Genomic DNA, 27,056 nt, shown 5'->3' with positions numbered 1-27,056 from the left:
AGCTATGACTTGCTTGATTGTCACAAAAAATGACGTGCACTTGCTTGAAACTTCAAAAATTATACGACGACACGCCCCCCTAAACTAGTCTGACGAGAAGCGATCTCGTACAAGGAAGTTACGTAATTTCACAAGTCACGAGTTATCACAAACCGTCAGCATGTACAAATGGATCGCAAGTCTACGCAAGCACGTTACACCAGAGACTTTCTAATGAGGAGACACAGCACTCAAATAATCCTCCATAAATGCATGAGGTTTTTAGTCTACGGTGGGGAAGAGTGGGCATCTATGATGCCTCAGTGTTCAGCAGTCATCAGTTGCAGCAGCTTGAGAATATTAGGCCTACATCTATAGGCTATATCTATCTCCCTGGCCCAATAATGTTCTATTTTCTTCATTTCTGAGAAATAAATGGCCCACCACAATATGATGGCATCTTCTGTCAGATTTAAGCTAGTACATTTAATTTAATTACTGTGAAAAGGAAATAAAATTGACATATGGGTTGTCAACAGCTCCTTATCATCGTCTATGAGACCATCTGATTGTTCACTCTGGCGAAAAAGAAAGCCAAAGATCAGTGCAAAGGCTACAGGACTGAGTTCTACAACCCAGCAGCATGGTGTACAGTCTAGCGTATGGTGGCGCCTAGGGGGCCACAGGCCCTGTTGGTCCTTGGTGGACATCTACATGTCCTCCACACTCCACTTGTAAGCCATCATTTAGTCATCATTTAAGGGGTTATGTTTCAAAACTGTATTATACGGGAGAGGATGCCCCCGGAGCTTAGGCTGGCAGGGGCCAGGGCTCTTTTCACGTCTGTGCCCAGGGGCGTAGTGGCTCATAATCTGCCCATGCTCACAGCTCAGGAGGATTCAAGACAGAGTGACAAGCAGAAGAAGAGGCTAAAACTCAGAAACATCTGAGGACAAGGACTAAAGAGACATTACAGTAAAAAATGTCTTTGAAGCAGCAGGTTGGGGCCAATGGCTCCATCTGATGGTGGTATGTGGAAGGCATGAAAACCTCATAGATGCTCCAAATACCTTCTGTGCTTGAGGTCTTGATTGTTAAGAATAGAAGGCTAGTGACATTGAATAATTCAATAATAAATTCAATAATATAATATATGGAGTGTTTGGTTCCAAAACGCTATATCTCCGTTTTTAAAAACATTAAAAAATCATGACTCATGCTATTTAATTGTGTATTTCAGGTAATATCAATCAAATTGCAGTTGTGTTGTTTTGATTAAGTAAAGATCAATCAAATAACAATATCCAATTACAGTTCTACTGAAATTAGGCCTACTTGAAAAACAAAATGTAAATGTAAATTCATTAAAATGGTGGATAGGCTATAGCATTTTGGAGCCAAACTCTTTAGCCTATATATTATATAATAGGCAACTTTCTGACCGTAGCGTTGGTCAAGAATAAATAAATGGGCTAATCAAAAGAGTCAAAGTATACCAGACTACAACTCTTTGTTTATATTTTCTAGCCATGCATTCCTTCACCACGTATAAGATAAGGATTGCTTTCCTGTGACTCCTCCCATAAGTTCAAACGAACCGAAAAGCCCTGTGGAAAAAAAAAGCTAAGTGAAAGTAAAACCAAGTTATCCAAAACAGTCCTTGTGTATCGGGTTCAATGCAGAACATTTACGTACAATGTTGGATATAAAATATGTGCAGTAGGCCCATCATGTGGAATATGAAGTTTGGAATGTCTTCAAGGTAAGCGCGAAATATATTTGTAATGGAAGAGATAGCCTAGGCTACTGAATAAACGATGTTGTTTGTAAGAAAACAGTTAGCTGCGGATCATATGCCAGCAGGGGGATTTAATCAGAAAATATTGGAGTTTTCGCATTTGTAATTAGACTACTGTTTATTCCTGTCCAGGTTGTTCTAAAATAAACAACCCACGACACGTCTAGATTGTGTTACTTTCCCTCATTTTGTGAATTTCTTAGGTTTTTAAATAGCCTATGGACAGTTAGAGAATGTGAAAGCGAAAGTGTTTAGGCTAGGGCTAGGCCTATATAATACCATGTAACGTTGCATGCAGCTCAAGGAGAAAAAAAAGATTTCAATGTGTACTGCCATGCTACAGTATATATATCTTGGGTGAAAATGCACATTATGTCGAGCTGTGTAGCTCAGGCTATGCTTTTGCTACAAATCAATATAGGCTACATTTAATTACATTTAAAAACATTGCACCAACAAAGACAAGGATATTATTTTGTATCCTTAAAATAGCAAAGTGACTTGACAAAGAAATTATTTTCCATCGGTAAAATACTCTTGAGTTCTTAAAAAACCTCACAAAACCTCAACATCTGAATCATTTTCTGAGGGGAAGGCACAGTCCACAATTCTGTCATTTTTTATATTTGCCAGTCAAACAGTCAATCAAATTCTTCCAAACCTCTGAAGTAACATGTTGATTGGCTAGAATATTGTTACATTGTTTCCAAGAGTCAAGTACACACACAGAGAGGATTAACAGTTGGTAGGCTATAGCCTTCCTTTACAAGCAGGGGTGTAATGGAGGCTAAACGCAAGTAAACACAGTTTATAAACCTCTTGTTAGAGAATATCCACCTCTCAAAATAGTTTATTCACCAATTGCAACTTTTAACATTAAAAAATCACACTGTATTATCCACATTCACAATATGTAGGCTACACTCATCAACGCTCTATAGGAACAATTTAATACCACTGGGATTGTTATAAACATTGGACAATAATAACCCCTATTGTCATTAAACATGTTCTGAATGCCTTTTTTAAAAATCCGATATCGCATGGCGCAGTCCACCTTACCGTGATCACAGAATTCATAGTTTACCCACCTCTTGTTTTACTACTACACCCCTGTTTACAAGGACTACGTAAGTTGCATCAACATAGCTCGAACTATGTTTTTTGGGGAACGCCTGTGTTTCGGAACAATAGTTCCACATTGTTATCTTTTTGGGAAACGTACCCCTGGCCTAATCAGAATGCCAGAATCAACCAAGCAACATTACCTTACGCTTGGTGTTTCAGTGTAGCCACATCAATGCACCCACCAACCCCAAAAAATTACCTACATGAAATACGTCTATATGACTCTGCTGTTCCAGTGTAGAAATATTACATGCCTTTGTTGTCTGAGAGTTTCAGTTTGATTTCTGCAGCTTATAGTTATGTCAGCTATATTGTGAAAAGTTACTATGCAGCAGGGTTGTGCAAAGTTCAAGAATGGAATTGAAACTGGCTCTTAAATTCCAATTCAATTCTTGAATTTGACTTGCATTTCAATTGAGGTAGCAAACAGGAAACATAATTGCACTTTGAATTTTGCACAACCCTGTTATGCAGCGTAGCAGATCCAAAAATTAACCTTGACAATCTTTAAGATACAAAAGAAAAACAGGAATGTCATAAAAATGATACTGTAGTCCACTAGTGCAGAAACTAGTCCATTTTAGATAGCGTTATCTAAGCCAAAAACGTCCATTTAATCTTTGGTGTTGCCTTTGTCCATCCAGCTACCTCTGTCCTTGAGTGAAATACTAATCCTATGGCTGGCAAGGGCCTAGCATACCCTAGCTCTGTTAGTTTATTTTAAGACTTCCTCCTCACTATCGGCTCTTCACAGTACTCTTCCTGTCCGATCTCTGTGTGTGTCCTCAAAATAACAGTTCTGGCTCTTGAAATGGGAATGGCTCTTCAACAAACATCGCTGTTGGGCTCAAATAGCATTACAAATAGCCTAACATTATCTTATATTGTGTCTGTAAGGTGATAATTACTGTTTTGTGCAGAGATGTGGAATGTTGGAGGGGGAAAAGAGTAAAACAAATCTTTGCTTTCCAAATTTTGTAGTGATTGGTATTTTTAATCATACTTGGAGTTGACCTTTGGCTTGTCAGAATGTAGTCTGTAGAATTATAAGCTTAATGCACATCTCATTTTTCATAGTCCTTGATTCCCCATCTTTATGGCATTCTTTCCCCATTTCCTTCACACCTTTATTAGAGGGAGAGGGTCTTGGATGTAGGAAAGGAAGAAAGAAAGGTTGGGAGGGAAGATCGACCAACAGAAAGGAATGATTACCCGTCATTGTTGGTGTTGGTTGGTTAATTTTGAGCAGGGAGAATGTAATTCTTCTGAACACCACACGGTGTCAGTAGCAGCCTTTCTAGTTACTTCAGCTCAGCAGACATGCCATCTTTGTTCTTGTAATAGGCTCAGTCACTGGCAGTAGGCTACAAGTCTTAAAGTGTTTCAGGTAAATGCCTCACAACAAGATGATATATTGATGAAAATCTCTTTAAAAGAGGTTATTTAGAGGATACTAACAACTATTTATAACCTTTTCAAGTGTTTTGGCGCCACACTGAGTTTACAATTGTTGTTGTTGATAACCATCAGCCATTCCTCTGGGTCTTATCAGCATATCTTTGGTGGCTGGCAGTCAAGACTTTGGAATCTGTCTGAGGATATCTTTATGTAAGAGATTCTCGAGTATGAGACTCTGCATGCAAAAGGTAACCAGCTCAACTGCCTGTTGACCTCAATAAGAAAAATGGATGACCATGTAGGCTATATATTACACTCACAGCTGTGCAAGTAGGGAAAATAAAGCTTTCAAAATTTGACATTTGACCTCGTCCACAGGTTTTGCCTCGTGCACAAACAATGATTTATGCAGAATGTGTGTGTGAGTGTTTCTGTTGTTGTTTGGCTGAGTCTGGATGTGCCTTTTTTATATATGTCCTGTGTGGTGAGAATAGTCAAGCTGACTTTAGTCGTTCACAAACTTTGGCCTGTTTGTTGTTATACAGTTTTCCTTGCCATGCTGCAGTCCCACCCATATGTCTACTGCTTCTGCAGTTATCTCGCACACATTGCAGCGCCTGAATAGAAGGAGTAACCGGAATGTAAACATGACCCAGAGCCAGGACTGATGACTGATGTATTAGACTATATTAGACAAAAGGAGGTTATAACAGTGACGACAACCTGAATCCCTTAAGTAGCAAAATTGAGAACCGGGTTTATTTATTAGGTTGTAAATCTTGTTGATACCGAATACTCACTACTTCTATGTCAGTATTTGTACTTTTTAAAAAGTATAATGTTTAGGTAGGCCTATGTGTCGGATGTTCATAGACACTTTAGCAACCAGATGGTTCTGTCTCCAGTGCGGCTGTCTGCTGATTTACTAAAATAAAAAGCGCCCCCCTCAGGTCCCTGCAGAAATTGCACCCCATTGGAGAACCGGCGTGATTTACGGGAAATGGCTAAGTTCTCGGAGACGGTTACAGGCATGTGAAACTGTGGGAGCAATCTGCTCAGGCAGGGTTCAACTGAGATAACCATACTTTATGGCTTTCAACTGAAGCCATGATATGTCCATAAAGATTTAGCATTTTATTTAAATATTAAGCACTTCAATGACTTTAATGTTTAGTTTTCACTCCAACAGCAACAACAACAACAACAATAATAATAATAATGTATTGAATTAATTGTGTTTGCATGATGTATTTAAATATTTTAGAGCCTCTATTCCCTGACACATCTGAGATGGAAGACATTGTAATATATGTTTTCCTTTTGGGTGCTGTATGTAGGCTATGCTTAACACTAGTCCTGGCAGTAGCATAAAGTAATGAGGAAAAGGCTCAGTGCTGATTTACAGTAAATGGACACAGCACTGTTGATAGGATCAAAGATCAGCCCTTCTGTTAACAGGTGGTGAGGCTTGTCCTGACACATTATTAGAATCATTGTACATGTGCTCCAGTCTCAGATTTGAGCATTTTCTGTCATGCAGAAACACACAGAAACATTTGGATATTAAAAATATTGATACATGACATTGATAAGTGCAAAATACATGATGATCAGGTAACTATGACAATGGGGATGTGTTTTCTAGCCTACAGATGGGATTCTTAGGCATCTAGTATGCTAGCCTGAGGCATTTACAAATAAATCAAGACAGGCACACAGCCAGGGTAAAAATGCATTACAGGAAATGGACAGTTTACTTTCACCAGTCTTCTAATTCTGTATTCCTTCTTATCAAAATATAAGTAAAAGTTGTGTACGTCACTGCACCCTGTCAAACTGTAGAGTGTTAAATTAACTTGATAAACCAGTTGGTTTATTTGTTACTTTATTCTTCAGTGTCCTGGCTAGCTTAACGTGTCAGACACATTAAACAAGACAGGCACTCAGCCAGGGTAAAAATGCATTACAGGACAGAGACAGTTTACTCTCACCAGCTCCTTAATCCCATATTTCTACTTCAATATATGGAAATATCAAGATGTCTGAGCACATAGTCTAGCTCAATCGCTTAATGAAATTACAATAGAAGCCTTTGCTGAGATGCTTATGGATGGGCTGAGGAGGTTTGTAATGGTAATTGGCCTGAGTGTCACTGGTTCAGTGTTTGTTTATCTGTGCATCGCTGAGTGAGGAATGGATCTTCATTGAAATAAACCAGGACTGATATTTCTGTCCATCTTTCCGATGTCCTCCAGTGGGAATAATGCAATACTGTTTTCTCATGCAGATTCCTTGTTTAAGCCTGAATATTAAGCATTCACCACTGCAACACGTTTTCTGATGGGAGAAATCCCTTGTATCATTCTTAGTCAATGGCCATAAAAAAGCCCATTAACCCCCCCCCCCCCCCCCCCCCACCCCCTGCTCACACACACTCACACACACTTACGACATTCTGCATAAATCATGGGGGGGGTCACCTCACCAGCACCACCACCCCCACCACATCATCCCTTGGTGCAGGCTACAAAGTTCAAAAACATTTCCTGCTAAAGCTCCCCCATCAGGCTTGTTGCAGTAGTGCAACCTTTAGGAGAAATGGTGCCATTTATAGGAAAGGTAGTTTACAGGACACCAACCCTGTTCCTTTGAAAACAAGTTATAGCATACTGTTGCATGCTTCTGTAGGCTTGACTCATCATCTATGAAGGACAGACATACTAAAGTTGGGCCGAGCAAAGTTAGAATGTCTGTTTTTTATTACTTTAGTCAGTCTTTAGAACGGTAGAATGGCAAAATCATTGTACATATATGCTCCACTCACAGATTTGAGCATTTTCTGCCATGCTGAAACACACAAAAACATTGTTTTCCACCCTACAGCTGGGAATCTTTGCCCTGTATGGCAACCTGAGGCATTTACAATGAAATCTGAAATCACAGAGCCATAACAATTTAAAGGGATAGTCACCCAAAAAACCCACGTGACAAAAAACAAGCTGAATGTGATGCCAGAGTGTGTCTGTTTACATAAAATGGGAAGTTACCTAAGGTTTAGGTGAGGAAGGTGAGAAAGACAAGGGTGGTTTTGCAGCAGGTTTATTTGTGGGCTCAGGTGGTGGCTACTAGCACGAGGCAGAATGCCAGGATGACTAACCACAGAACATTATATGATCATTTTAAGTGAGTTGGCACAAGTTACTAGCCGCTTGTGCTGGGCTGGTCCTGAGTCCCTGTTGCTGTCCCCACCCTGCACCCCCCACCCTTGAAAAAAGGAAAAGAAAAGAAATATAAAAATGATGGTGACATTATCTGACATTGTGGATATGACAGAAACTTGAGGTAGTAACAGCTGCCTACTGTATGTCACCACTGGGCTTCTTATTTGCTTGGATGCAGTTTCTTGGCTAATTGTGCAAATTGCCCCCTGTATGGTTTGAAAGACAAGCGCTGTTTTGGCAACAAAATCCAATTGTGAGACCGTCTGGTTTGTGATGTTGCGTTTTGATAGTGCCATTCGAAATAAGGGATACCATTATAATGTAAACAAAGTCTGTACTGCAATGTGAAAAGCCCTATTCAGGAATTTATCCAGGAAGAATTACAGCATTTTTATTTGTAATAAAAGACGGTGTTCACTGATTGTTGTCCCTAGTAGTAACTGGCTTTAAGTCAAGAAAAAGTCTGTTGACATAGTACAGAGTCCTCTCGTATCTACCAATAATAATAATTCCCATGGCCGTGTTGAGTTTCCAGGTTAGTCTTCAGTGCCTTTGGTAGGTCACAGGACTTGAACAGACCTTTAGTTCCTTGCATCCAACAAAAATTTTTGACCTATTTTCATAACTATGCAACTGTTCATATTGATGCAATAATATAATTTAAATCATTATTCATTCTCTGTTCACAAATCTAAAACATTTTCACTGCCGAATACAAAACCAGATAACTCAATTATGAGTAGATTATTAATCGTTTAATGATGTAGGCTAAAGATCAGAGATTGAGCTAAATATTGGACAGCAGCAACCAACAACAAACAGCTAAAATGTACAAATAAAAATAGTAACTGGATAAAAAAAAAGTTAAATGAAAAAACATCACTACAGCAACAATAAGTATAAGTATATATACTCTTTTGATCCAGTGAGGGAAATTTGGTCTCTGCATTTATCCCAATCCGTGAATTAGTGAAACACACTCAGCACACAGTGAAGTGAAGCACTAATCCCGGCACAGTGAGCTGCCTGCAACAACAGCGGCGCTCGGGGAGCAGTGAGGTTTAGGTGCCTTGCTCAAGGGCACCTCAGCCATTCCCACTGGTCGGGGCTTGAACCGGCAACAGGTCCAGAGTGCTAACCAGTGGGCCACGGCTGCCACATAAAGCATTGAAAACAAACAGTGGCAAGGTAGGTCAAACAAGGTCTTGAAGAATATAATCCTGAAAATCTAGATCAGTTACATGTTTGTACCTGCCAAAGTATGGCTGTGCGCCAGAAACGTCAATTCATACCGCCTAATTGTTCTCAGGTGATTGTAGTGAGTGTTTTGCCATTCATTTGTTTAATACCTGCCATTGAGATGAAACTGGATGACAGATGAAAAAGAACGAGTCCTCCCGGGTCTTCAGTTAGAGGAAGACACATTTTTTTTAAACCTGTGTTTACAAACCATACAGAAGACGGTATGTAAATAAAACACTACAATAAAAGACTAATGAATGTTTTCAGTTCTTCTCAAGGGGTTTAAATTAACCCATGAAGAACGCATGAAATTAACACAATTTTCTCCTGAAGGGCTTGTCATCTGATTTGATTCTATGCACTTCCCATACCAAAGCACATAGATTTCCTTTGAACGCATGAAATTAACACAATGTTCTCCTGAAGGGCTTGTCATCTGATTTGATTCTATGCGCTTCCTATACCAAAGCACATAGATTTCCTTTTCCTCATATGCTCAAAGAAGCCGCAAGTCATGGGAGATAGACATGTTTTTTTCTTGTTTGTAAAAACACTGAACACTGAAGATGTATGCTCTTACACACTAACATGTGCTTCCCCCTCTTCCCTCCTCTACCTCCTGCCTCTCTACTTCCCTCTCTTCTCTCTTCTACCACTTCTTCTCCTACCACACTTGACTAGTACTTAATGTAGGCACTCCTATCCTTCAGTATTGACAGATGTATAGTCTCCTCTGCACTATAGCTTAGATGTTATTCTATCGCTAGCTCTGTAGCTTAAATGTTATTACAGTATATCGCTAGCTCTGTAGCTTAAATGTTATTCTATTGCTGTAGCTCCGTAGCTTAAATGTTATTCTATTGCTGTAGCTCCGTAGCTTAAATGTTATTCTATTGCATTATGGATGTGACAGTTTTGCGCGGAATTGCCCTCTTACCTTCATTAGGCCTATCAGCCTATATCAGCCTTTTATTGGGAATTCATTGATCCTGCCTTCCTGAGGCCTATCTGTGGAGGCACAAGCCAAGACTCAAAACACGTTTCTTTCCCCATTATCATCATCCCAGCCCCCAGGTTAGAGTACCGTACAATACTTTTAGTTATGTAATGTCTCCAAGAAGTCTCTCAAAGAATTTGGAGACATGTACCCCCATAGGCCTAGAACTGTGCACACAGATGTACATACCACTGCACACTGCTGAACAAAATCTGTTTATCCTCAGTGTTGTATCCACAGAAACTGGTGACCAAATAGTGATTATTGTTTTGCTGCTGTCAATATTCATACTTACTTTGATCCCATTTTTGTGAGTCATAGAAGTTGATGGAGCTATTGTGGTAATTACCTGCTTGGACCAAAACTGAGTGGAGAGCCCAGTTTACTTGTTTACACCTGTGATTTGCAGCAATAGTGTAATTATAAAACACACACCCACATTTTTGTGGTGCTATGTATTATGAAAGTCTTACCAAACAAACAACAGTATCATAGAAGGGGTAGTTGGCACAGTTTCAAAGGAGGGTGGTTGGCTCAGTTTCATAAGAGGGTGATTGGGTCCCCTATCTAACAGCCCTGTGTCACATTTTGTAAATTTGAGTTTTGGTGTTTTTTGCAATTAAAACGGTTGTGTGAGGAATGACCTGGTAGACTTCAAAGCACTAAATACAATGAATGCTGATTGTGGCCTTGTGTTGCCTTTGCACAGCGGGTCTCACAACAGACCTGGTTTACCATTTTCCCACAAATGTTGCTCACCAAAGACAGTACACAATCTACCTCTGATAAAAAGTGTGTTTGATAATATGTTTTCAATGACACTGGTATTGTCAGTCCTTTTGGTTATGCAAAAAAATTAGGCTGAGGAAAAAAAAGGAGAAACTTCAGATGCAAAATGCTAACTATCAGGATTGAATCCCCTTACAAGAATATCTGATGATTGTGTTGTGCTTTCATGCAACAAGTAGGCAAGCCAATCAGATTAACCTGTTTTTACAAAAACAAATATTGAATTGGCCGCAAACAAGTCGACAGAGGTCTGTCGGTATTGGTGATGCTGGGTGCATCACACATCAGCACATTACACATTGGAGCTACAGATGCTCAACAACCGGCCAGACATTATCAGACGTCTGACTGTAGTCTAGGTCTACGCCACGCTTTACAAATAGAGAAGTAGAGCTGTTGCACCAGGTGACCGTTATGAAGTTGATTCCCACCCAGGCAGCAGGAGGACGAGCTCAGTTTCGTCTACACCACTTCCTCCCTTCACACGGTCTGAGCTCACCACCAACAACAGCCGAGTTCTGGGCCCAGTATAGCTCCCCTATTGAGAGAGATCAACATCTGTTTTAGAATCGTGTGTACTTTTAGATGATGCATGATAGAATACCTGTGGTGCATCTGGGTCAGTGGAACCAGTATTTCCTGTGTAATTGCATTAATTGTTTTGTTTTTTTAAGTCGTGTTTACATTACAAAGGTTGAAAAGCAACAACAACCAGCAATTTGTATTGTTATGTTGCCATGTTTATTTGCTGAGGAATTTAGCATTGCACTATTCTTTTCAGCTAAATTATCTTCAATAGGCCTTGCCCATGACCAAAGAATATTATCCGTCAGTATACAGTGGTATAACTCCATAAACTGTATTTTCATAAAGCCGTGGACTGTGTGAAACAGGTTTCTCCGTATTGTGTAACACAATGAGTAGCATCATTGTGAGCAATGAGTCATTGCAAAGTGTCTCTATGTAAAGTCAGGGAAGTACCAAAATGCTGGTGAACAGGCTTCTAGGGGGTTACCCCATGGGTCTTTGCAATTAGATTGATCAGACAACAACCAGTAGAAGGACCACGCCTTTTGGCATCATGTTGCTAAGGGTGTTGAATGTGTTTTTTTTTTTGCTTTTTGTGAAATTCAATAAACTGCCTCAAGCGGTCCTCTAAGTCTGGTGTTTGTGCACTCATACAAACTCAGACGTTTGTTTGACTTTGTACACATTCTTGGCTCTGTAAATGTGAGATCAACATAGTGGTTTGATCCGAGCCACAAATTATCCCAGCCAATCAACATGATGCTCAAGGAGCTTATCATTTAACCCTTGTAAGGTATCCATATTTTTGTTACTCAGCCAATGTTCCCGGGTCTGGTGGACCCGCCACATCATTAGGTTTTTAAATCAATAAAGCCATAGTCATTTATGTAAAAATACATATCATATGTTTACTTTAACTTAATTACCAATGATAGACATAATTATGATTAATAATTGCCATTTACCCCTGTGAGATCACATTTATAAATATGTAATATTTATGTGTAGGGGGAGTGTACCGTGTGCAGTCATTGAAAATAAGTTATTTTTTATGTTCACAGAAAATGAGCCAAGGCCAATGAGTCTGAGTTTGAAAAAATACACCTTACAAGGGATATGGGGAATTCAAATGAATGAATATTGAATAATAAATATCGATGGTTTAAGAGTAACACAATTGTCAAAGAGTCGTGCAATGGTGGGGGAGCTGCAATGCAAGTAACATCATACCCACCACTGTCAGAGTGCTGTTGTTTTGCTCTTTCTTTGCTAGCTTCAATATAGTGTAATTGAATTCAACTACTGTTTTGCAATTCAAATTAGCAGTGTGTTACTGGATAGAGACAGTAACTTGGGAATACTCATATGAACCTTTGGCAAATTTGAATTTGTTCTGCAGGTCCGTCTGGTCAAGAGGCCATTGCCACTCATTTTCAATGTTCCTAAAACCCAGGCAGCCAATCACAATCACTAACCTGGCACAGGGCAGGCTTCATATGATGACAGAGCAGTGCATTCAAAAGAACCAGTGTCTGCGCAGATGGCGACAGGGTCAAAAAGATACAGATGTGTATTCAAAACCTTTGTTTACAAGATTTCTGCACTTCTGAAATGATTTGTTGAGAGTTTCATGCACCAATTTAAGTTTTTAAGTTATCTTGTGTACCAATTTCACTGCTAGTTATGCCCCTGGAAGTCGTAAATCAATGAACCCTTTCCAGACCCACTCTCAATCTCAATTGAAATGCGGTCTAGTGTCAACGACACAGTACAGCTGACCCCTAAGTCCTTGTTTGACCTGTCAGGACTAAGTATTCCTCATCCTCAACATGTTTCATACATATTTTCTTTCCTCCCTTTCTTTTTCTTACAAAGCATTGGAGACACAGAATCCCTGGGGGGTGGTGGCAGTAACATTTGGTAAGTATGTATTATACAGATGTCACATGATGTCAGTAACAGCCTCAGTTTATTACAAAGTTACTACCTAGGATTATTAAATCATTGTGCATAGTTCTGAACCACTGATTGCAAAGACACTGTTATTTTCTTCTGGTTGAAAATGTTGTTTGGCTGCCAATTCATGCGTTGATGCATTTACAGTAATCCTTTTTTGTTTGCCCTCTTACTCTTTGTGTTTCTTTGTTTACTCAAGTGAATGTTTCTCTTTGTGACTTTCTGAAACAAGCACTTGAATAATATCAGTACTAGTAAATGTGATAAAAAAAGAAATGTAATCTGCAAAAACAGTTAACATTGTAAAAAGATAAGTGGTAATTGTGTCATGTAAAAAAGTTACTTAAAGTTCTTAAAGTTACTACTATTTTATTAACATGCTTTGTATTGTACATCCCCCCACCCTCACTCCCAGTCTACACAAGCTTTTTATATACTTGATTTTGTTGATCGTTTTGGCTTGATCATGGGAGTGAGGATTTAGGGAGGTGAGTGTAACAGAGGCGAACTGAGCTAGCATGCTAGTTGCCGTGTAAATCCTCACACCCCTAACCTTAAGAACACTTCTAACCGCTTAGTTGGAAGTTTGATTGTCATGCCGGTGTGTCTTGAGATGGCGGGTTCAGGGCCGTGAGCGGCGGACGAATTATGACCTTGGTTATACAACCTCACTAATATCCTTAATGTGGTATCCTTTATTGACCTATAACAAATAATCAGCATTCTTTTCTCTGGTTTAATTAGGTAGAGTAGTGTAATTACTCATTTACTTTGGTCCTTATCCAGTTACTGCATAAGGCCGTAGGTGTAGCCTTCATGTTCACCCTTCCACCCACTTGTGATCTGTTTATTTATTGTCATTGCATTAGTATTCATCAGTGTACCAAAATGTGTTCAAAGCCATGCAAAGGAGTCGGAGCAATAGGTGGTCTGATCCTAAAAGTGTTCTATGTTACTTGGTGTTTTAAGCCCCCAACGTCGTCTTCCAGGCAGCGCTGCTTGGAAGGCACTTGACTTTGGCAAGGGTTAGGGTTAGGGTTAGGGTTAGGTGCCTTGAAGGCACTAGGGGGGTTAGGTGCTTTGAAGTCGACGGTCGCAGCGCTGCCTTGAAATCGACGGTGGGGGCTTGAAACACCATTGAGCATTTTATATCACAATCATCCATAGCCAGCAAACCAACAAGATTATCTCGACATGGGTGGTGTACAGACCATGAATGTATCTGACTTGGAATAGTGTTGCTTTTCTTGTAAATTCTTTTTTTCCCAAAAAAGGAGCCATTACGTGTTTAACAGGCTCCCAAGGGTCCTTGAAATTTGTGATGTGTGAACTTATGTAAAGGACTGATAGTTCTCATCATAACATTCTATGAATTGTTGAACCTTATTGTTTTAATGAAATATACACACATTGTCAAGGAGGATATGAGGCTTCCGAGATTGACATTGAAAATAGCCACTAGTCCACTCATTGTGAAACTCAGTCACAGAGTTCCACCCATCTACCCACTTCTGTGCACTTGATTCAGACACTCTGGCACATGACTTACCACCGCTGAAAAAAACCCTCATAAACCTACAAATGTGTTCACACCTTACCTGATGTTTGCATGTTTATGGTATACTATATATGTAAATGCAATGTAAGTGAGACTCTCTTACAATAAAGCCAAAACAGTGAAGCCAGTTTTTTTGATCTGTCTGTCTGTCTCTCTGTCTGAAGACTATGTGTCTGTCTGTCTCTCTGTCTGAAGACTACAGTATGTGTCTCTCTCAAGGTCTATGTGTCTCTCTCGAGGTCTGTGTCTCTCTGTCTGAAGACTATATGTCTCTCTCGAGGTGGAGTTGATAACAAAAGTAGCTCAGCACAAGAGTAAATGTTTTTACATGAAAATGATCAGGTTCTCATCTTGTAATATCTTGCTGAACCCAATTTGAAAATGACTTTAGTTCATTTGATATGACAAAATATATACAACACATGGACTCTAGTGCTCTAAGCGATGCTACGCTTTTTTTAGGCTAAAACATTTTTTGTCACTTGCAAACATCACCTCACAATCCGCCAGCTGCCTGTGTCCTGACACTGTAAAAAAACGTGATCTCTGTGGACAGCCCAGGCTCCAAAAACGGAACTCTAACCTGGGCAAACCTAGCCCATAAAACATAACAAACTGTTCCAGCAAATCACAGACAAGATGCTCGTTTAGCAGAGTTTCAATTGCACGGAAGGGAGGGGGAGGAAGTAGCGAGCTAGCTCTCTGTTTTGTTTGAACGTCAACAGAATTGACGTTACCCAGCACTACTTAGAGCACCTTTAAAGGACCACAATGCAGTTCTTTTACCTTAAAATTACAGCTTCAAACTCATTGTCATGCTACGCTGACTAACAATACGCAGAGAGCTGTCTCTGACCTTGCCAGAGCACGCCTGGAAGGCTTGATATTGCCCATGTACACAGGTGCACCAGTTGTTGATTGGGTAGGATCATGACCCTTTTAGTCAGTTTTTGACTATCTGGGTTACCATCTTTGTGCTAAATAGCGTTGAATATTGATGCCAAGGGACATACAGTAGATATCAGTGCTTGATTGTGTTCCTTTAATGGTTTGGTAATAACATTACATTGTATCAATTGTATCAGTACCATAATGTCATGCAGGAGAGGTAAGGCCCAAGCTATTACGTGATGGCAGCAGCCTGTGTGTAGGGTTTCAGTTATCAGCACTCTCAGGCTGTGTAGAGGCACAACACATGGCACAAACAGCCTTCGTGGATAGTTTTAAGTTCAGAGAAAAGTCAACAATGTAGCCTAACAATTAAATGGAATAATGCAGACATGTTGGTTTAGCAGCTTTTACGTGTGTAAATGTTTTTGTTCTCCCAAACACAAACTGCAAATCAGTGACATGTCTCCAATTTATCCCCCATTGAAACGTTGCCCAACACATAAATGCCTGTGATGCACCCACATGTTTACATTCCTTTTCTTTCTTTTTTCTTTTTTTTTTACTAAACTCTAGCTGTTAACCCTTCCATTGCTGACATTTACTTTTCGTCAGTATCTGTCCTCCCATAGGTGACCATATTATTATTTGTTTCATACAGGCTTCATTTTAGACGTCTATGAAAGATTAATACAGTAACTGTTCGAAAACAAAGGTCATGCAATTTCCTGAGGTTTTTTTGTAAGCCATCAGGTTCTATCTCATCATTCCTCACATTCGGTTGCTATTTCCATATCACTCAAAATCCTGCGTGATACTATAGAGACAATTGAAAGTTTGAAATTATGTTTAAAAAAAACAAAAAAACATAAGTTTGTGCTGTTTAAAAAAACACTGTTTTATCAGCTGGGGCAGCAGTATGCTGAGGGTCCTATCTGATAGGCTTATTCACAATATACCACCATGTAGGTCTACCTTCTTGAACAGGGGCGCGTTTTTAAATTAAATTAGCAACTTTGTTGGTTGCAATGCAATTTCCCATTGCCAACCAACTAAGTTGCTAACAGGTTAGTAACTGGTTTTGGAAACTCGCCCCAGAGTAGTACATACATAGCCAATAAGGCTGCACTCTATTGAAGGAACACCTGTGTCAATGGGCTTAATTGTATGTCGATGTGCAGCTACTGTTACTGTGTTAGGCTTTTCTGCTTATCTAAGCGATTCCATACACGTGGCTGAAACTGCTATGAGGAAGAGTTGCCAAACCGATTGTTTAGTCAGCTTGTGTAGTACCTCATAAACCCCAGCCTATCATCTAGGCATGCATGTATTCATGTCTTATATGGCTTCAGAATCTCACAGTAGAAAAGGAAAGTCTCTTCTCTAGCAGTTGAACTGAATTAGCCTGACCACATACTATAGGTTCCTTTCATGTGTGAACGTTGATACAGATTAAAGGTATATATTCTTCCCAGAGATTAGTGTCTACCTGCAATGTCATAGAGTGACTGTTATTCTTTGGCATTCTCTGCAAAGCTGTGAATATAAGTATCAATCGTCTATCAAATCTTTGGATGGGTTTGGAAATGGTTTGGTAGTGTAGTGGTTAAGGAGTTGGGCTAACATCTAGCATCCAGTAGCCAATAAAGTTGTGGGTTTGATTCCCGACGACAGTTGTGCCCTTGAGCAAGGCACTTTACCTTAAGTTGCTCCGGGGAGACTGGCCCTTGTAATAATTCTCATATGTGAGTCGCTCTGGTTAAAAGTGTCAGCCAACGAAAAAAAATGTATCCAATGGTTCAAGGTTGGACTACTCCCTGGGCGCATTCTCTAGCAAGAGCCTTCCTTTCAAATAATCTTTGCTCCCTTCTGTTGTTCCTCCTTTTGTGTTCAGGCTTTCTTCATCCTTCTGTTCCTGTCTTTCCCTTCAACATTACCATCCAAATCTGTCAGACTATATAGTCAGACACCACACGGTTGCACTTCCTTGATTTTGGAATGAATGCTGCAAAAACTTAAGAAATAAAATATTTCCAGATTGTAAACACCTAGATACTCCACATTCTCCAAATGTCTTAGTTGTGTGCATGTGTGTGTGTGTCACAGTGACATAAAGATGGGGAAAAGCAACATAAAAACACCTATAGATTTACTTTGGACAATTAATGCAATGGATACGTTATTGGTAAATAATATCACTCTTCCCTTGCCCTTTGTTTTTGTTTTGTATACATTTACCATAATTCACTATACATTTGAGTTACATTTAGAAATGGCTCATTTTGCAGTTTAGCAAATTAAAATATTAAAACTTAACTAAACCTTCAATAACACTAAACTAAGTAATTTAACTAAACCTCCTATATTTGAAAACAGGTGCTATGTCCTGCATGAACAGGACACCCAAGAGTATGATGTTGCAAGATACAGACTTGTAGAGTAAGAGGCTCAATTGTGTGAAATTGTTAGACATCTTGTGTACATGTTGCCTTTGGGTTTGCTTTGCACTTCACAGAGCTGTGGAGAAGGTGTAAACATTAACACCTTGCTCAATTGTCATACACTTTGTCTTACACTTCCTCACAAGACTAAAGTAATAGGGTGTCTATAGCACATCAAGACATGTTATGAGCCAGTGTTTTGTGCTCTGTACAATTAAGGATTGTTAGTGTAGCCAGAGTGGATTCCCGGTTGTGGCCTTTTTTACAGGTAGGGGAGGGAGACCAGATAAGTCTTTGTTCTACTTCTGTCTGACTGAATACATTGTTGCCTTTGTGGTCCCATGAAAATGGTAGCATTTTTTTGTCAAAAAGATAAATTAAAATGTAAAAGAAAAACATAGTCAAGTTGTAAAAGTCTGTAAACATTTTTCACATGATGAAGTGTATTTTGTGTTGACTTCAACATTGTTGTACTATATTAGTGTAATATGGCAGTACATTACATAATGTGTGTGTTGAGTCTTCAAGAAAAACCTGGATACGGATTTTACAGAGATTTAATACTTTATTTTGTAAAAATAGAACATTAACATATTTACAATTCACATATCTCACACCCAGAAACTTTATAAATGGTACAAATATTGTTACCTGAAAGAAGGTCATAGGTAATAGTAACGGACAAAGGTCACAGTAGAAAATTTTGGGATTGAATTTGACATATCGTTCCAATTCAGTTACTTAATTTATCAGATCTGTTAACACCAAACTTATAGTAAGTATAGAGTAACAAAATGTATATACAGATGAATATGACAACTTCCTTGATGGATGAGAAAACATCCACACACATCCCCCATACATGATCAGTTGTGTGTGTGTGTGTGTGTGTGTGTAGTCTGTGAACCACAGAACTGCTTCATCACTGGTTCGTTTGTGTAAGTCCATTTGCTAGAGTTTCTGTAGTGTAGCCATACCTGAGGCAGGCAGGTACACGGGGCATGTGAGGAGTCACAGGAGTACTATATACAGTAGCTTAGTGTGGAGTCGGGAGCCAAAGCTAGCAGACCAGCTGTGGCATTGTGTTCCCTACGTATGTCCACATTTCCCCATAAATGGGCTGTTCTTCCATTGCATGTTGAGACACTAGTTCTGTGACGAGCTGGAGTTCAATTTCTTCTGAAAACAAGAATTACAAAGACATAAGATTACATTGAACTGAATGTTATTATGAATAGAGATATGGTTGAGCAAAATTAAGCCAACCTCACTCTTTGAATAAATTTTTTTCAAGTGTGTCAGGCATGACTTTACATGATTTCACAAAAGACTTTACACACATTACAATAGCTACTCAAAAAATACACACATATACCCAGGCTGCTGAACATCACTTTAAACCCCCAAACATATTTTAAGCATGTATATTACAATTTTGCATTTACCTGATGAATCACTCCACTGGCTCTGAGGACTGTGATACGATTCTGTCTGTGTGCTTGTGCTTGTGCCTACTTCATTGCTCAGGAAACCCTTCCCATCAATATCGTTAGCATACCACTGAGCTTGGTCACGCTCCAGTTGTTGTGAGATCTGTAAAGCCAAACAGAATATATATTTTAGACTAGATTGCCAATTTGTTAGTATAGAATATTTCACAAGTAAGGGTATTCCTGACAATGAATAGCACACTGACATTGAAATTAATATTGCTCATAAATTGAACTTACCCCAATGAGATTGAGATCATCATCATAACCTGCAAAGTCAACAAGAAAACATGAATCTCAATTCCACCCTTAATTTGTACAAAAATATTACTGACTGTATGTCTGAAGGTACAGATAATGACAGATTTATTTAAGATGGCTACCTATTGAGTGATCTGGAGAAACCTGGAAGGCTGAAACCCAGTCCGTTGTGTCAGGACCTATGAGTACTTCGAGTCCATCAATATATGGTTTTGTAGGAATATCTGTGTTGAGAACACAATAAAAGAATGAATAACATGGTACATGTCATGAATTGCACTCACACGGTTGTTGTCTATGTTAGCTTGTCAAAATGAGAGAACTCATACCTATATCCTCGGTGCTGTCCACTAAATTATTCTGAATGCTACTGAAAGAAACCCTGGGAGGTTCTTCATCACACATATCCCTGAACTCCCTCTTGACCTGGAAATGACAAAATTCATTTTTAATATATATATTTAGATTTCCTCCACCATCATGCAAAGGAAGGCCAGAGTTGCAAAGAAAGTAACAAACAATGGCAACAACAAAAATGCTTACCTTAATCTTTCTCTTTCCATCCCTTGATCTTGACCTCTTGTCTTTGAAAATAAAGAGGGCTGGATTTAGATGCTATTCTTCTAAAATATTTAAATGTATTGAATTGCCTCATTGTGAGAGAAGTGTGCTCACCTTTCTTTTTGTGCACTTCCGGCAGCATTCGGTAGACTCGCACAGCTCCACATCCCTTGTTGATGCTTTTATCTTTCACCTCCTCGATGTCAGGCAGGGAGTTCATGGCACAGCGGAAATTCGCCTTCCATGTTTTAGGGTCTGCTTGAGTCACACCAGGTTTGTATTTACCTGCAATAAAATTGCATTGCAAAATCGATAAGTTTGCATCAATACCATTTACTGTAAAACAACTAAGTGTAATGCAACACAAAACGGTGTGTTTGCTTTGATGAAGGAATGCTACTAACCGGTGTGGATGGCCCACTCCTTGAAAAGACTGGCATCCTTGTCCTGACACCAGCCATGGCGAGCTGCATGCTTCCAGGGAATGGAAAAGATCATCTTGTCCTAGTAAAGTAGTGAGTAAGATATGCATGATCCTCTTGTTTAAATTCATATGGCATATAACCTTAAGTTTATACAGGTTGACAACAGAAATCAAAGTAGCTGTATGAAAAATGTATTTTGACAATAAGAGATGTACTCTGCATACCTTATCCACCCACTCCAAACCATCGATAGACCTGGATTCGATCTGGCCCTCCAGCCAGGGTCGCATGCGCATTCTGGATACAGGCATAACTTCTGCATAAACATAAATAAATATAAATATATATGCATGTACGTGTGAAAATGTAATAGTGACCTACATGGAAAGGTCTGCATATGAAACGGAGTTTATGACCAGGAAGTAGCCTAACACTGCACATAACAAAGTTTCTCTAACCTCAATTAGCCTAACGTCATATGCAAAATGGATGGATTGCTATCTCAAAGACATTTTCTGTCGCGCGCACTCAAAACAAAACGCCAATTTATTTTAACTTTACTTGGCCATGTTGCAACTAAACATTTCGCAGAACAGTGCAAACATGCATAAAATTACATTTGAAAATAAAAACACACAAAAATCCGCAAGAAGGCAACTTGCAAATGCTCGTATCCCACATAGGCCATATGAAATAAATGTGAAACTTACGGCCGTTAGCGAGCAATGATATTTCCAATTGGTACGGGGAAAATATAATCCACTCCAAGACGCTACTTGCACGACCACAGTCTCTCGTCTCACTACGTCTCACGACTCTGAAGTCCAAATTTATACTCTGCAGCGGGGCTTTCCTATACGCTATCAAAACCAACAGCCCCACAAACCGGTCATTCTACTGGCTTTGGCAACCTCCTCACGCATGCGCATGTTAGTGGAGCGGCGCTCAAACTCAGGCAGGCTGATTTCTCGGAAATCATGCTGTTGTACACCAAGCATGCTACAGACTGTGGTGGGAGAGTGGTGGTGGGTGTAACACCCTGTGAACCTCGTGCTCAGCAGACTTCCTTAAAACCGAAATGTAAACCTTATTACTGTAATCAGCCATTAGGACAAAGCGACTTCCAAAATATAAACTATGATACAATTAAAATAGGACACTTAGCTAGTTTATTATTTAACGGTGCACATCGCCTATTTATATACAGTAGTACGTAATACGTATGTTTACAACTGGAGTGGATTTGGCCATCACCATGCAACCATCGCTTTAATAATGATCTTTAAAAAGACTGTATTCTGAAATTACTTCTAAAAGGTTTGCCCAATATGCAAGAATCTCTCTGTTTCTCCCCATGTGAGTGTGCACATTGCATTGTCTATTTCATTCCCCATAGTGTTCTTATGATGTCACACACTTCATGACTAGCCATGCAGACATTCACTATGCACTATGCACTCATTGACTATATCCTAGAAGTGGCCCATTTCCGAGAAAGCCCTTTGTGATCTTGAAACCTCCGGCAGAGGGCGGTAATGAGTTACTTCACCATACGGCTCTGACTTCACCTTGCCTACCTCTCAGATAGGCTACACTCTTGTTGTCATCATGAATCACATTTTTGTAGACTTGCAACATTTGCTCAGGCTACCTGCTAAACTTCAGAAATGGCAAACTTTCAAATATCTACTTATTTCATCAATAATGTGATACGGACATATATTGACATAGCCTATATGCTGGAATTTATTGTCCACACCCTTTGTTTGGTCCCAAACTTCTGATCTTCAAGGTCGATTTCCATAATCACTATTTTCAAGATTCAAGAACCTTTATTATCATTACATTTTCATGCAGCGAAAAATGTTTTCTGATTTCACAGATTTTGGACACTTTTCACAACTATCATTATGACTTTATTTCATCAATACTAATGTGATGTTGACATGGTGATGGAATTTATTGCCCACCTTTTGGTTGGTCACCAGGAGTAGGATTTATACCTTAGAATTGAATAGCCTATCTTAGCCTGCCATTGTTTACTAGCATTAGGCCTGACCATAGCAGTTTTCTGTTATCCCAAATTTCTGACAACGTTCACAGATGTCATTATGACTTTATTTAATCAATGGTTGCCTAGGCTAGCGTATTTGAGATCGATGTATATATATTTTTGGAGACTTTTATTTTGAAAAGCCCACTCAAACGGTTTTATGAAAAAGAAGAGCTTAAAATTGTTCACTTGAATTTCATGTCCAGTGTTTACAGTTTCACAACTGAAACACAAGTCAGAACAACTTCCTCTATGAGTGGGTATTTGGCTTTTGACGGGTTAGAGATTTAGCCATGTTTTGAATTTCAGGCGAATGTCTATTACTACTGAATGTCGCACGAGGTTCATCGAGAGGGCTGTGCACTTCGGAGTCGTGCCGAGCCGAGAGGGAAGAGTGGGTGTTTTCCTTGGGAATTTCACAAGTCGCGCGCTGGGGGTTCCCATCATGGACATTCCAGGGACGTTTCCTTTTGTGCTCTTTTCTCTTTAGATAGTTAAGAAGACACATCAGTAAAAAAAAATCTTGACAAAAAGAGGTGATAGCTTTGTATGGGTTTGTTTTCTTCGATATGTAGCCTATAGGCTGCTATGCAATGAAATCCTCTCTCAGATCATGTTGAAAGCGTCATAACAAGCTCACTGATCTGCGGCTGCTTCCTCCTTCGACGCTCACAAACAGTGGCATATAGCCTACGAAGCTGTAGCCTATAGCCTACTGTTTACGACTCTAATGACAATATAACTGTACTAATATTCACACTTATAACAGACAATAGAATAGTAGGCCTATGGCTTGGGCTACTATAATTTCGGTGTTTTCGTTTTAAGCGGAATGACGTGCACAGTCTCAATCTAGGCCTATATTGCGGTTAGTCATTGAGCCAGACCTTTTTGGCAAGTAGGCCTATAGCCTAAAATTAGGAAATATGTGATAGAAATGTTATCGCTAAATTCTAGTTCTAGGGTAGCCTATAGGCCTACCTTGCCAAAAATCTTAAGATGTCGCTTCAGATGTCGTCTATATTGAGTATAAGTAAAATGAAAAGTGGGTTTGTTACATTTACTAAGCCACAAAACATAAAATGCATGTTTTTGTTTCAAACACAATGTTATTATGTTGAACTGACATATTTTGCCACAGCAATGAATCCAACAGAATCATGTCAGATCAATGTGAAGCACCTATGTTCTGAACCAGTATGGCAAATGAACATATGGGATGCCTTAGTGTCACCATTTCATTGTGTTCCCATGAACACTGAGATATTCATGGGAGATATTCACTGTTAGCTGAGTTTGCATGATATTCATGCAGCTAACAGTGTTGTCAAAAGTTTTCATATGAGTTTCTTAAAGAGGGTTATGCTTAGAGACCAGTAGAATTTGGAGCCAAGTTGTATATGTTATGCTTTGAGATGAGCCATGCTTTGTTCCCACCATGAATGCTTTAGGTATTGAGCATGCACAAAGTATCAGTGGTTTCATAGCAAATGGCCATGACTTCAATGACTGCTTTCTTATACTTTGGCTCAGTGTTGTGCGTGAACGAGTTGCTTTTGCACAATTCTCAGATCAGAATTGACATTCTCAAAACTGATTGTTCAAACCCCATATAATCTTGTGCACAATATTAAAGCAGTTTATCCCTATCTTGAACAAATAGCAGTGCTTTAGTATGTCCATGATTTTGTACAAATGTCTGCTGTTTTTTAATATTTCAATTGCTAATGTCATGTTGGTCAAAATACACCATACTGGTTCCCTGCATAATAGTCCAGTGTAAAAAAAATGAAATAAATTGTTTGTGTGCATTACATGCACATGTGTTGAACTAGCTGTAATAACTAGTTGTCATTGTCTATAGCGTACTATGCATATTTTCACTTAGGGGTGTACTCACTTTTTTGCCAGCGGTTTAGACATTACAGTTTTTCTCAGTCGCTTTGGTACATTTCTTGAATCATCCTCGACACTTGCAAAACAGTAAGCGCATTTCTCAAAACAATTCGTACAAATAGCAAAACGCCATGGATTACATACATTTCTCAGATCAGAATTTAATTTCTCAAAACTACCTGTTCAATCTTCAAATAATTGTATCACTTGTGCACATCAGAATAGCAGTTTCTCATTTCTTTGAACAAGTTGCAAATGCTTTGGTACATCCATGCAAATGATTATGTACAATTCACTGCGGTTTCCTACATTATCAATTGCTTATGTCATGTTGATCAAAATTTATTATAATGTCTCTCTGTTGAATAGTCTCACCCGCCACAACATTTAGGCATTAGTTTATAGCATAAGTCTTTACAAGCAAAATGGTTGAACAAGTTGTCATAATATGTCAAGCAAGATGATATTCATTGTGATGCAGATGAGAATTTGTGGCCCAACAGACCGGAACTTCAGGAGGTCTTGGAAGACTGCACTGTAATTCCTACAGCACTAGTTTCCCTAATGAGATTTTGTCCTACTGTATGGTCACATTTCTACTTTTGTTTTCTGTTTTTTTTCTTTGTGCTATGCAGTGCTGTCTTTTCCTTTCTGTATCGTAATGACATGGTCTGCCAACAAATGACAGTACAAACAAGGTGTAACCTACAGTAATTGTCATCAAAACCTTAGCCATAGTTTGAAGCAAAGATTCTATAGTTACAGTTTTTCTCAGTCGCTTTGGTGCTTTTTGCAGATCAGAATGAAAATTCTCATAACTATTAGTTCAACCTCCACAACATTTAGTCATTTGTGCACATCATAGTAGCAAATTCTCCTTCCTCTGAACAAATTGCAAATGCTTTTGGACATGTATCAGTTGCTTTCATACAATTCTCTGCTGTTTTTTAACATTATCATTTGCTTATGTCATGTCAGTCAAAATGAACTATACTTATGGATACTGAATAGTCATTCCCTATAAAACTAATAGTCTTCATTTCATTGCTTGAGTCATTACATACAAAATTGTTGAACTAGTTATCAAATTCTGTTACAATGCTGTAGAATTGCAAAGAGCATACAGTAAAAATGTACGTATTCAGTGTCTTCTCTTCACTTACTCCCCTAACTACAGCAATGTGTAACTTTACTGTAGTTTTCAAATGGCTGTACAAGTAGTGTATAGTGCTGTCTTGAGCATGTTCAGGTAGTGTCACCGAGTTCTGCCCTTTTTTTGCATTGGAAAACACTGAGAGAACTGTCATAATGAAAACATGACAAAGCCATTTGACTATCTTGTTCATAAACGATGGTGTCAAGACTTCTCATTTTGATGACACTGAGTTTCATTGACATGAATACGTGCTTTTGAGGAATGGACTATCCATTTTGAGCAAGTGACGTGCTTTTGCAGGTCATCCACTAGGTTTTGCAGTTTGCACTAATTGTTTTGAGAAATGCACTAACTGCTGTGCAAATCTTAATAGTGATGTGAGAATAGCACCAAAGCGACTGAGAAAAACTGTAAATATAGTTAAAGCTTTATCAATCATTTCTGATTGAAGCACTTGTCCACCACTACCGCTTCGTCACTCCCACACCGATTTGGATTTTGTTTTGCTTATTCACTACACCGCATTATACTGATTTCTTACGCTTTTATTTTCCAATACCATCTCCACTACTGACATTGCTTAACCCATTCTATTTTTTTTTTTCCAGTATATTTTTTGGGCTTTTTGCCTTTATTCCGGCAGGACAGTGAAGATAGACAGGAAGTGAGTGGGAGACAGAGAGATGGGGTGGGATCGGGACATGACCGCAGGTCGGACTTGAACCTGGGTCCCCGTGGGCACTTGGGTTTGTATATGGTATGGGCGCTGTAGCCTGTTGCACCACAGCACCCCCTTAACCCGTTAAGTTCTATTAATTTAATAAATCTAATGTATATATCACTACTACAACCTTCTCTACTCTGTTACTGTGCTCTGAGCCAGGCCTGTAACACATGTTAGACAACAGCAAGGACATGTCAACCAGGGCTGTAGTGGAGGCTAAACACAAGTAAACAAAAACAAAACCTGATATAAGGCAAATTGAGGCAAATCATGGAATCTATGAAACGTTTTATGAGTAGGGTGAAAGTGAATTTAGGTCTCTTGCGTATTCTTTCAGCTGGAACCATAGCAGTGCTGGAGTTGATGTAAGATCTATTCCATGACAACCTTCTGGATCCTTCCCTCTCATGCTGGCTTCTTATGTTCAAATGGTGAACCCCACTCATACCTGCTATATGATGCCGCAGAACATACAGAGCTTTCTACAATCCATACATTACACACACTTGGATTCATTTGCAAACAGTTAAGCACAGTACAGTACAGTGCAGTACTAGTAGATGTACA

The 27,056-nt window shown here is 39.2% G+C and overlaps 2 protein-coding genes across 3 annotated transcripts in view; one reads left to right on the top strand and one right to left on the bottom strand.

Annotated features, from left to right (window-relative positions):
• The first annotated feature begins 1,624 nt into the window (after positions 1–1,624).
• The window catches only part of acsl6 (acyl-CoA synthetase long chain family member 6), a 57,573-nt gene continuing 32,141 nt past the window's right edge, over positions 1,625–27,056 (top strand). Inside the window, exons 1-2 of the mRNA XM_076274228.1 lie at positions 1,625–1,741; positions 12,956–13,000. The gene's annotated coding sequence lies outside the window, so the exon portion shown is untranslated. The remainder of the gene's footprint in view (positions 1,742–12,955; positions 13,001–27,056) is intronic.
• irf1b (interferon regulatory factor 1b) lies at positions 18,469–21,458 on the bottom strand. Of its 2 annotated transcripts, none has more exons than XM_076273769.1 (10): positions 21,371–21,458; positions 20,885–20,976; positions 20,640–20,739; positions 20,350–20,520; positions 20,218–20,258; positions 20,004–20,100; positions 19,797–19,898; positions 19,654–19,682; positions 19,369–19,516; positions 18,469–19,102 (listed from the first exon to the last, which is right to left on the bottom strand). In XM_076273769.1, exons 2-10 carry the CDS (start codon positions 20,969–20,971, stop codon positions 18,984–18,986), a joined length of 894 nt encoding a protein of 297 aa, XP_076129884.1. In that variant the 5' UTR covers positions 20,972–20,976; positions 21,371–21,458; the 3' UTR covers positions 18,469–18,983. The 2 variants fall into 2 exon arrangements, with proteins under 2 accessions (XP_076129884.1, XP_076129885.1); XM_076273770.1 differs by having other exon boundaries at positions 18,469–19,099.

Source organism: Alosa pseudoharengus, unplaced genomic scaffold, assembly GCF_046254945.1.
Source record: "Alosa pseudoharengus isolate Yale_2024_CS ecotype anadromous, Long Island Sound unplaced genomic scaffold, YU_APseudo_1.1 YU_APseudo_1.1_scf_8, whole genome shotgun sequence".
Lineage (NCBI taxonomy): Eukaryota > Metazoa > Chordata > Actinopteri > Clupeiformes > Clupeidae > Alosa > Alosa pseudoharengus.
This window is presented reverse-complemented; position numbering and strand designations above follow the sequence as displayed.